At 25.7% G+C, this 12580-nt stretch overlaps 1 protein-coding gene across 2 annotated transcripts in view; it reads left to right on the forward strand.

Annotated features, from left to right (window-relative positions):
- LOC129609693 (uncharacterized protein MAL13P1.304) overlaps positions 1–12580 on the forward strand; it is a 30000-nt gene that overhangs the window by 15014 nt on the left and 2406 nt on the right. For both annotated transcript variants that reach the window (XM_055521796.1, XM_055521797.1), the window contains exons 2-6: positions 4329–4473; positions 4644–7920; positions 8987–10101; positions 11492–11938; positions 12281–12400. In XM_055521796.1, the coding sequence (XP_055377771.1) occupies positions 4329–4473; positions 4644–7920; positions 8987–10101; positions 11492–11938; positions 12281–12400 (5104 nt within the window). The remainder of the gene's footprint in view (positions 1–4328; positions 4474–4643; positions 7921–8986; positions 10102–11491; positions 11939–12280; positions 12401–12580) is intronic.

Here is a 12580-nt window from a genome sequence, read left to right on the forward strand (position 1 = left end):
GTGTTTACTTTATTTACTTTTATTGCTTACATTTACAAATATAAAAATATATACATATGTATATATGTTGTATGATATTATATTCTTGGTTGAAAAATTCTTATTTTCTCAACAATTTCTGAAAGTTAATTTTCTTGTATTTCTTTTTTTTTTGGTTTTTGTTAAAAAGTAGAATGGTAAAAAATTTTCAACTACTGTTTACTCAACTTCAAATTTTAAAGTTAAAATTTTTTTTTACTATTTTATTACCGTGAAATATTTTCATCTCAGTTACTTCCAAATTAACTCTTTAACCATGATATTTTTATTTCGAACTTTATCCCATACTTCACAACATTGAAATTAACCCTCTTTTTGTCGGAATTTTTTCCTCCTTATTTTAAGTTTCTCGTCATAATCAAATTTGGTTTTTGTATAATAATCGTTGGTTGTCTTATTAAAAATGATTTTTCATTTCAAGAAAATTATTTCAAAAAAAAAATTTATTTAAGGTTTATTTTAAAATTTTACATAATTATATAAGGAGGATAAGAAGATTTTTAGCAGTTTTTCATAAAAGTTAATGTCTAACGATTAAAATTAATGACAACATTCAAAGAAAAATTAAAAATGGAAAGTAAAATTATTTTTATTTTTTTTTTTTATTTTACAGGGTCTTTTAAAAGTCGTGGACAATTTTTCGAATTTTTTTTTTAATTGTATTTTTTCTTTCTTAGTTCTATTTTTAATAAAATTTCTAAGCCACTCCATATTTCTTTGCATAATTTTAATAAAAATATTGATTTATGTAATAATTATATTATATAAAAAAATATATTCAAACTCAAACCGATTTTCATGGGAACTTTAGATTAAATATCAAAATTTTTTCCTGTGTTTCGTGCATAAGACGTACTCGAATAAGCAATTTAAAATAAAATATTCGAAATTTCAAGAAAAAGACTATAATAAATTCTAAAGTTTTGTATGTTTTTCATAAAGTTCAAAAATTAAAAAAATGGAGATATACGATATTTTTTTTTCAAAAGTTACAGTTGGTAGTAAAAGTAATGGAACATGTAAAATAAATAAACTATGCTATTGCAATCTAGGCTTTTAGGTTCACAATTGCGATTCACAAAATAAACACGCCCAAATTATTCAAACAAAAACAACATTTTCAATTGAAATAAAATATAGAAAATTCGTATGGAAAAATAGATTTAGTGAATAGAGTGATAATTTAAATGACATATTTCTGACACATATTTTTCAATAACAAGCCAAATTATTGTCAAGTACTTTTTATAAAAACGGAAAATAAACCAAGTACTTTAACAAATCAAATTCATACTTTATCCTTTAAAATTCACTGTCAGTTTGATTTTATTTAAATAAATTTTCTACAAATATTGATATTAATTTAATTAAACGTTTAAAAAGAACAAGGGCTCTAATTAGCACGCAAAGAAAGAAACTCAAGATGTAAATTGAAAAAATACCGCAATTTTTACTTTAACTTGTATGAAATTTTAAATCTTAATTTAGTACTCATATAATTTAAATCAATCATACATACCAGTATACTAATTTACTATGTATAACAAACCGAATATTTTTATACCCTTACGAACGTATGTTCGAAGGGTATACTAAATATGCCTTACCGTTTGTAACGCTAAGAAATAACTGTCTTAGATATAGAACTGTCAAGTGTATGTTTTTGATCAGCGTGAAATTCTGAGTTGATTTAGCTTTGTCTGCCCGTCCGTACGTCCCAACGATAACTCAAAAACTAATTGAGCTAAGTTTACCAAATTTTTACAAATGATTTATTGTACTAAGTGCCAGAACCCTATTTAAATTGGACATGATCGGGATACCGGTTCGGGTAGCTGCCATACAACTTCAAAATTTATTTGGCTATATCTCAGAAACTATAAAAGGTACGGTATTGAAATTTCACCCAAGCGAATATATTAGTAGGGTCGAAGTGCTTGATAAAATTCGTTAAAATTTCTTGGCTCATTCTAGTAGCTGCCCTACGACTTCAATAGTAGTACTGAAATTTTGCATAAATTAATATGGTAATACGGCAACTTAAAGTCATAGTCTGTCCCATAGGCAGTTATTGCATATTTATTCGCACACAGAATAATAAATTCGTACGGGTATCATAGAGTTGACAAGGTCAAATCTTTTTTTTTTCTCGTTAATTAAAAATTTTATAATTTTAGATACAAAAGTTTTTGCATGACACACAATTACAATAAAATTCCAATTCGGCCCAATTAATATTTTTAAAAGAATGTTTGATGTTTACTTGTAAATTAATCCGATATCTACAAATTTACTCTTTCAAATTTAAACAATAAAGTATGAATTACAATAACAAAGGTAAAAAGGTATTGCACAAAATATTTATTTGCGATAAGCAACAACAATCATCTTTCCCTTCTTTTTTCATTTACATAAATTTAAAATCAGTAAAAATCAGTAAAGGATTTTGAAAATATCTAATAACACACATATACTTGTAAAATATAAAAAAAATTTAAACTCCCCCTCGGAAATTTTATAAGATTTTTGTAATTCAATTAAAAAAAAGGAATAAAAAGAGAAAAGTAAACATATGAAAAATTTTTTAAAAATTCTTTTTTCGATTAATAAGCGTTTTTTTTAACAAGCTTTCAAAAGTACGCTTCATTTGATTAATCCATTAAAAATATTTCATTTTTATGAAATCGACATGGAAATACTTAAAATGTTTACCATAAAATTGATATTCGGTAAGAAAAGTTAGAAGCGCACTTATTTGGCTTTAGATGGAGAGAATAATGCGATGCGATTAAGCCTTTTTCTTCCTCCTATTATTGTAAGAAAAATCAGTATATGCTTACATCTTATCATGCTGTTGAAAAAAAATTGCATAAATTAAAAATATTGTAAATGTAAAAAATTTACTATGATAAACGCAGTCAGGGTCGGATCAATCACTTGTTGTGTTTGAAAATAAAATGTCCGAAAATCAAACCAAAATATAAAAACAAAACCATATAAAAATTTAAGTATCTACATAAATAAAAAGGCAAGAAATCAGGCCCGAAAGCTTGAAATTTTGCTAAGGATTCATTGTGTGTTTTAGCAGCCTTCCGTTCATCCATCCGTCCGTTAACATGTTTACAAAACTCCTAGACCCTTGACGATAGAAAACTGAAATTCTTTACTAGAAATTTTTTCCGTAGAAGAAAATTTTTAACTATATCCTCCCCTCTAAAAGTTTATAGCTTCCAAAATCTTAAAAATGTCATTTTTTTTAACTATTTATTGCAGCGAAACCATATGCATTTTTCATATTCTGCAAACGCAAAAAAGGAGTGAATGGCTTGTTCTACTTTAAAAACATAAAAATGGCCGTTAAAATTTCCCGTTATCTAAATATCCGTCGAATTCTTCCACCTTCACCACCTCTCAAGTTATCGTCTTTCTAAATTTGTGAAATTTGAATTTTTGACACCTTATATTTCCGAAACTGTAAACTTTTCCAAATTTCTTTAAATGCAGAAAGGTAACGGTAAATGCCATGCCATTGCATAAATAATTATTTTGTTAACTAATGCAAATAACCCTTAAATTCGAGCATTATGTTAATGCTCCATTAATATTTTTTTTTGGTTGTGTCATCCTAAATGTATGCAATTCTTCCATATTTTCGCATGACAATTAAAATAATTTTAAAAATGTAGAACATAGATTGTTTTTAAAAGCACTATGTATTTTGAATTACTGAATGGAAAGTACTACATTACAAACCATTGGTTTGACCTAACTTGTTTAATAATTTTTAGGCAATAATTAACATGTTTTCGTGAAATTTTGTGCATCAGCTCTATTCCTTGTGAGAAAAATATAATAAACTTTTCAGTAAGATCGTATAAAAAAAATTATTTTTTTAGGTATGTTAAGAAAGAATTTAATACAGGAAATGTCATTTAGGGAATAAACAATATCTGATGTATATTTTTGATATTAGAATAAAACTTATAATTCGGTGAAGTTTAGTTATTAGTTCCTCTGGCAAAAGCATAAAATTTTTAGTTTAAGTAATAATTCTACCCAATTATCAATTCTAACTGGAAAATTAAAATTTTTCCCTTTGCATAATTATTTAAATATTCCCCACATATGTACATACATAAATGCAACACATATTCAAGACAAATCACATTTAAAAATCAAGCGGAGATTTTTTTTAAAAAAACTTTATTGTAATTTTATACCTAAAAATATGAAGAATGATAACTTTTATACATCTTTTTTTAATAATATTATATACTTTTTTTCAACAGAAATCCCTTCTATAGAGATCCATGTATTGAATATCGAAAAGACCGAAATTATCACAATAGAAATATTGAAAGAAGCGATAGACCACCTTGGACTTTTGATAAACACAGAAGATTTGCGGATTTTACCAATTCACCTCCAAAACATGTAGGTATTTTCAAAAAAAAAAGTAATTCTAATAAATTAAATCTATACTAAACTGCAATAGATTTGTTTATTTGATGTATTTGTCTTTATGTTGACAAAATAATAAGTAAGAATTAATATGTTTAAAAAACAATATTTAAAATTGAACAATTTTAAAAATTTTTTTACAGCATTTTCAAAACTTCTATTCAACTGGGCAAAACAATTATACAAATTCAAATAATTCTAAATTTAAGAACAAAAATTACAACAAATCACATTATTATGCAAATAAAAAGAATAAATGCCGTAAAACCAGATGGGATAGCCCTCATGAATCTAGAATAACTGAGAATACCCCTACAGATAAAAACAGTAATTCAACATCTCTAAACAATAATTCATCGTCAAGTAGTACAATTAATTATACAAAAAATAATTTTGAAAATGAACCATCTATAGTCCATGGAAATCAACCAAATTCTATCAATAATTCAAATCCAACATCCAGTTTAGATAAGGTTTTCGATAAAAGGGATAAAAATTCAGAAATTAATAAAAATTGCATTGTTAAAAATAATAATAATCGAAACAACAACTCAAATGCGGTTAATACAAACCTGGATTCTGAAAATCTTAAAGTAACTTCAACTACAGATATTTCTGAACCGCATATTGGAGAATTGTCTAACAAAGAAATAAATTCTCATTATAAATCAAATTTTACAAGAAATTTTCAAAATAGCGGATATAACAAATATTCGAAAAATAAATATAGAAACAATGATAAAAAGACTGAAAAATCTCAAACTGCTAGTTGTTCTTTTAATCAAGACAAAAATAAACTTAAAGGAAATCAGAATTCCGTTAATGAAACCGAATTAGAAAATAAAGACACAAATTCTAACAAAAAAACTATTGAAACTGAAAATTGTAATGAGAAAACAGTTCAACTCAAAAAAAATTTAAAAATTTTGAATATTTCTAGATCAAAAAATTTAAAAATAGTAAAACCTAAATTAGTTCCTCGAAAAAAAAATTCATGCTCGACTTTACAAAAAAAGAAATGGATTAACTCAAAAGTTTTCCCCTCCAATAAAAATCAAGTTGAAAATGGTAAAACTGATCAAAATTCAAAAGAAACACAAAATCACATAAATTCCATATTGAAAGATTTTATTACTGATGAACCGATAGTTAGTGAATCATCCGAACCGAATGCCAATAATATTACAACAGAAAAAGCACCTAAAATATTTTTAGTACCATTAAATAATTTACTAAAGGAAAGTATACTTTCGGAAATTAATTCAGGTAATCTATTTCCAGATAATATTTTAGATAGTGCCAAGCAAGATCTAACAGAAAAATTAGTAAATAAAGTAGCTAAAATGGATAAAATTGGCATTAAAAATATTATCAATAATCCAGCAACAAAATTTGATGAAGCTCTTAAACAAAAAGCTAGACAACATTTACGTGAAGAAATTCGAAAAGAACTACGTGCTTTGCAATATGAACAAAATAATGTTGATAGTCGAAATATACTCGATCAAACATTTGAATCAAACCCGTTATATAATCACGAAGCAATTTCACAAGCTGTCTTAGAACAAATTAGACGTAAATTTGGTATAGATTTTCTTCTCGAAGCAACCTCAAATGAATCTCATGCAAACAATAATTTTCTCGAAACAGCCTTAATCAATTCCACAACAAATCTAAATATGGATAAAGAATCAGATTTAGTCAATAACAACAGTAATATAAAAAGTACTAGGGACATTAGTTTTGTCGCTGACAGTACATCTAATTTAAATACTAATGAAGAAATAATACCATTTATTACACCAATCAATGAAGACTTAAACACGATAAATAGTTGCGAATCCTCAGTTAATACCGAGATTGTAAGTACAAATACATCACCGAACACACAAAGAAGAAATTCATTTAAAGCTAATAATTCATCATTATCTGAATCATCAGATTTAAATATAAATTTCAGCGAAAATACTTTAGAATCTGCAAAATTAGAATCAAAAAATTGTTCTCGAATTAATGAGCAACCAATTATTATGAAAAAAGAATTTATAAAATTGTCACCTAAAAGTATGGAAGAAAAATTAAAATTATTACCAGATCGGCCATCAACAAGTAAAATTACACATAGAAATAAAGTGAAAAGTTCACCATTAAAAAAACCTTCTAAAATTGGTTTTAAAGAAAATGAAATCCTAATTATTGATTCAAGTTCAAGCTCATCTAACGATGATTCCAGTTCTAGTGAATCAAGTTCAGAGTCTGATTCAAATTCAAGTTCTAATTCAAGTAGTTCTAATTCTGAACGCAATAAAAAAATCACAAATCGAAAGAAGCCTCATAAAAAACGGCTTGAAGCTGCTGTAATTAACCGTTTTAGAAGACTAGTATTACCAAATTTAAGTAAATATTTGCAAAAGAAATTCGAAGAAAGATACTCTAAGTCATCTAATAATTCAACTATTAATTTTATCTACGATATCTGTTTAAGTAAAATATTTAAAAATAGCTCTTTAACACAAAGCGCAAAAAAAATTTTAAAAACAAATTTGAAATCATTAAAACAGCAAGAGTTTTTACAGTTCTTATTTGATAATATGAAAGATTTATTTCTTTTATCGAGTCAAGATAAACACACTAATGAAGTTTTAGGTTCACCCTCTTCCAAATTTATGGAGAATTTTAGTGCTTCAAAAATTATTCCAGAAATCAATACCGAGACAAGTAATATAGTTGCATCAGAAACTAATCAATTAGAAAGTACATCTCTCTCAATATGTGATAACGATAAAAATGATAATGATAGTGTTAATAATTCAAAAGACTTTTGCATACCGCAAAAAGATTCTCCAAATAAGCCAACAATTCAATTTGATAAAAAGTCATTAAATTTGATTGCAAATGAATTAAAGAATTTCTCTGAACAAATAAAAGTTTTAATGACAGAGAAGCAGATAAATTCACAATCATCAGAAAATTTACCCTTGAGTTCTTCAAATGTTGATGAAATGAAAGAAAAAAATTCATCATCAGCATCTTGTGAAAATTTAGTTCACATTGAAGAAAAAAGCGAAAATGAATTTTCAACATTAAATTCTAATAGGATTTCTTCAATAAAAAATAATTCAATGATAGAAAATCAAACATCAAACAATTTTGATGATAGCAACACTGCTACAACTCTTGGAAATTTTAATTTAACTATTTGCAATAACGTTAAAGAAAATCAAGATAATACCATTGATGATAATGGAATTAATAACGAAAATAACAACATAGAAGAAGCATTTTCTAATGAAAATGTAGATAAAGCGAAAATATCAAACTCAGTTAACGCGACGTCAACAAAAATCTCAATAAAACAGGAAAACTGCGGTAATAGAAATGATAGTGTGCTTCAAAAAGAAGACGATTTATTAAATGAAAGTAAGTGAAATTCGATTTTGATTTATATTTAGCAAAACTTAATGTGCGGTCAGTGCATAACAAATAGAATTGTGTATTCTGAATTCAGTAAATCTATTCTTTTCAGTTTTGTAAGAGGGTTGCACGAACTTGTAAAAATGTCTTCTAAGCATGTATTTAAAATTTTAAATGAATTAGTAATCGTTTAATTAGCAAACTATATAAAATGGTTTATTAAAATTATAAAATAGTAAACAATTTTAATACAAAAGCTATTATCAGAACTTATGCATCCCTAACTAAGTTTAGTAGAATAGCAAAGCCCAATCATATAACTTGTTTATATAAAGCAAGAATATTACAATTTTGGTACTTCCTGCTAATCAAAAATCAAATATGCAGCTTTTAAAACTATTTCTTCATTTTTTGTGTGAAAATATTAAAATTTTAAAAATTTAAATTCAGCCTGTACGTTTTGAAATTCATAAATTGAGTTTGTATTTATGTCAAATTAAAATTTAAATGTATTTTTTAATAAATGCATACAAAGTATGTAGGCATTTACTTGCTAATTACTTTAACATTTAAATATTCAAAAAAAAAATATTCTTAATAAAAGCATAATTTATTCCATAATTTAATTACAACAAAATTAATTCAAAAAAGAGATTCAAAATTTAATTCTTTCTTGAAAATGTTAAAATTATTTCGCAAAAAAGTTGAGAAGACAAAAAGGTTTTTTTCTAGCATCAGAAGCGGCATTTTATTTGCCAAAAAATTAAATCTAATCCCAAAATGCTTAAATATGTATATTGTTATCATAGTGGTTTTGTGATGAGCTTTATGCTAATCATTTGTAGCTGGTAAAGCAAAAGTTATATTTACAATTCATTTTGAAAAGAAAAAGGAGTACCAATTTTTTGCGTTGTCATTCCAGAAAAACCTCACCAACATCTCAATTCAATTTATGAAAACTACTGATTAATTGAAGTAGGAAATTAAAATTATGTTTCGTAGACCCTAATTATAGCCCTTAAAATTTAATGTAATAATATACACCTACAAAAAAAATAATTTTTGCTTTCAGATAAAGAACATGGCAACAATGAACAAATTATAAAAAAATATGATGAAAAAGAACTTTCATCAACTAAAAATGAGGATAATTTAGACAATAGAGCTGAAAATTCTGAAAATAATTCTAACCATCTTCGAGAAAATCATGAAAATAATTTCGGTGATGAATGTGAGAAAAACGAATATCAAAAAGTTACAAAGGATTTATTAATCGCAACATCATCACCATTACAACACTTTATGGAATTATCTGAACCTGAAAATGATTCAACAAAATATAATAATGATCAAAACATTCCTTCAGATAATGAATTACAGAGAAAAAACGATTATATTTCATCAAGGTTATGGAAATCGCCAGGTGAAAAAAAATGTATTGAATTTTCATCAGAAGAGACTACGGATAATGCATTAACGCCAGAAATTAAAAATGACAAAAACGAAAATATCAAAGATAGCAAATCTAACTCCAATAAAAATTCCGAAACACCTGATACTTCAACTACAACAACTTCATTAGATTTTACAAACTCCAATAATTTAAGAGAAAATTCAAAAAATCCTTCTCTTGTGTGTACAAATGAAACTGAATCTGTTGCAGAAAATACATTTGAAGAAACAGTCGTAAATAATCTTAAAGAAATTGATTTGAAACTGCTAGAATTACATAAACGCAAAATGTTCGTTGAAGAAATGATTTTGAAATTACAAAAGGATAAAATGGAAATTGATTTTGCTAGTATGCAATTGCAAAATGAAAAATTTTTAATTATGAATGCTACTGTAACCAAAAGTAATATATGCAACTCACAAAAAAATCCACTTTTAACATTTCAAACGTATTTAAATTCAACAAATAATATGATGAATGAGCCACTATCCGCATCTGATTATATTTCAAATATGTTCGCAAACAATCAAAAATCAATTCCAGTTACTCCAACAACTAAACGAAAACGGCCAGATTCTCAGTCAAGTTCAACATCTGGGTCTTCTCCTACAAAAAAAATGTGTACTAGGAGAAGACTTTCTATTTCTGGTGATAATGATGGTAGTGAAACTGACGAGAATTCTAAAAAGGCAAGCACTAGTAATACCATAAAGGGTACCCATTCCGAAACATACGTAAGTATTTCATTAAAATGTTAACCAGATTAAAGCATTTCTTTTTTAGTTATTTAGACACCGACAAAAGTGATGGTATCATTACTTTTTGATTTAGCTAACGTTGTGCAACTCTACAAGTTATAAAGCAAAATCTTATTTGCCATATGAGATTTGCGACATAGTAGCTTTGAAATTTTGCTTCTTTTTGTATTTTCCAATTTATATTTTTCCCAATTTCTCACAACGGTTTTACCTTAACATTCAATGTAATTTTTATTATATTCTACCTCCATACCAAACTATAGAATTTTCATAAAAAAACTATCACAAGATGTAAGGTACTTTTGAAAATACAGAAAAATAAATCATTTGTTGCACGTTTTTTATACTTCGAATTTCATAAGTATTCGTCCGCAACAATTAATTTGAATCGGATCTTAAATGAGTTTTTATAGTTCATTAGTGGCATAAAAAAAAAATGTTTTGCCTTAAAAATTTTAATATTACCAATGCAAAATTTATTATAAATTCCAATAAAATGACGTACTGCAAGTGAAACATGATATTGCTATTTTTAAGCTTAAAAATTTAGAATACCAAACCGGTTCATTATTTCTGGTGTTTGCCCGTCTTGCAAGCATAGAAAATGAGTTAGTATAGAGATAGATTTGATAGTATAGAGAGACCATTGATGAATTTTCTAGCAGACTTATGAATATAATAAATTTCATTTTATTTATTATGGTTAAAGACAGTTGTATTAAGAATGTAAACAGCTATCTATGTAGTTTTGGTGTTAAATATCGGTTTTGCCCAAAAAGATTCATAAATTGTTTTATCAGTTGCAGTATTTATTTCCTTGTATTATGAATTTTTCGGCTGTTTTTGTAAACAATAAGTAAAAAAATTCTTAAAATAAAGTAAAATTGAATTATAATAAAACCACTTTTCAATCTTGTTAACATAATTATGTTGAATTCATAAAGTAGTATATTTTATTAAGGGAAAGTAACAAATTTTTCGAAAAAAAATTTAGGGACTCCATTTTATTGACTTGTCTCGAATTTTACAAAAATGTGGTTGAACACATACAAAAATTTTCTCTTCGAAAAAGACAAGTTTATTTGATATTTTATAATTTTTGAATGGCATAACATTAAATTGAAATATTCACAAATCTTATTAAAAGAATTTGGCGATACAAAATGATATTCTAACTACAGAATACAAAATGATGTTCTAACTACACATAAAAATTTTCAAAAGAAAATATCTGGTCTTTATATGAAAATGTTTTCCTTTTGCATTTCGAATATTTGATATTATTTTGTAATAAGATTTAATTTGATCTGGCTTATAATTACTATTAATAAATTTATCTTCATTCTGATTTTGTGTTAAACTATAGAAAAGTCCAGAGCGAAATGAAAAACATAAAGTTAAATCAAAAAGTGAAACGTCTACAACAAAAAAAAAATCAACCGTGAAAGAAAAACAGTCTGACAATAAAGGTACAAATAAGTCTAAAAAGAACAACACTTCTATTGAAACTAATAATTTCAATGATGATGAAGAAGAAATTGAATTATCAAGAGAACTTTTAAAGGAAAGTAAAACTTGCAAAAATGGACCATTTTTAGGAACCAAATTAATGATTACTCAAATAAAAGTGTTCGAAAAATTTGTTATTGCATCATCACAAGATGGAAATATTTACAAATACTGTTGGAAAACCAAAGAGTTACTTGGAAAATTTTCTAAACATACTGAAAGTGTAACACAAATACATATTGATAAAAATAATTGTGTTTATTCAATTTCATTAGATGGATTCATGAGGAAGACATCAATTGAGGTGATTACAATTGCTTTTATATTAAGACGTTTTATTATACTTAAATAAATTTAAGAAAGTAATGCTAATTTTGAGCTTCTTATAACCACTGATTTATAATCAATTTCAACTGTAATCAAAATTAGAAAAATTTTTTCTTTTCAATATTTGATAAAATTATTATTACAATTTCAAAATAATTTTAAAGCGAGTCGGATATTATAATTTTAGCATTATTTTTTTTTAAATTTTTGTTTTCGTTTTTCATATTTTTATTATGTAAAATAATATTTTTAAAAAAAAAAACCGAAAATTTAATTAAAATCCATATTAACTTTTATCTACTGCTGTTTTCTAATTTAGAAATTCGGATTAGAAATGTTAGCTGTAAATTTAGAAGAACCTTTACAATCCATTGATGTGGCGTGGCATACAGTATTCGTTGGTACTAAATGGGGAAATGTTTTCAGCTATGACCTTTTGGTAAGTACAAAACTTATAAACATACACGAAATTTATAAAATATATTCATTTTCCTGGTAAAAAAAGTATTTAACTGATCTTAGAGTTATTTGATTGTTAATTAATTATTTGGTCTATTTTTTTGTTACCAATTACAAAATTTTCTCTTTAAAGTTTTATAATTAGTGACCATTTAAGCGT

The sequence above is a fragment of the Condylostylus longicornis genome, unplaced genomic scaffold (assembly GCF_029603195.1).
Source record: "Condylostylus longicornis isolate FDR11 unplaced genomic scaffold, ASM2960319v2 ptg000040l, whole genome shotgun sequence".
In the NCBI taxonomy this organism is placed as follows: Eukaryota; Metazoa; Arthropoda; class Insecta; order Diptera; family Dolichopodidae; genus Condylostylus; species Condylostylus longicornis.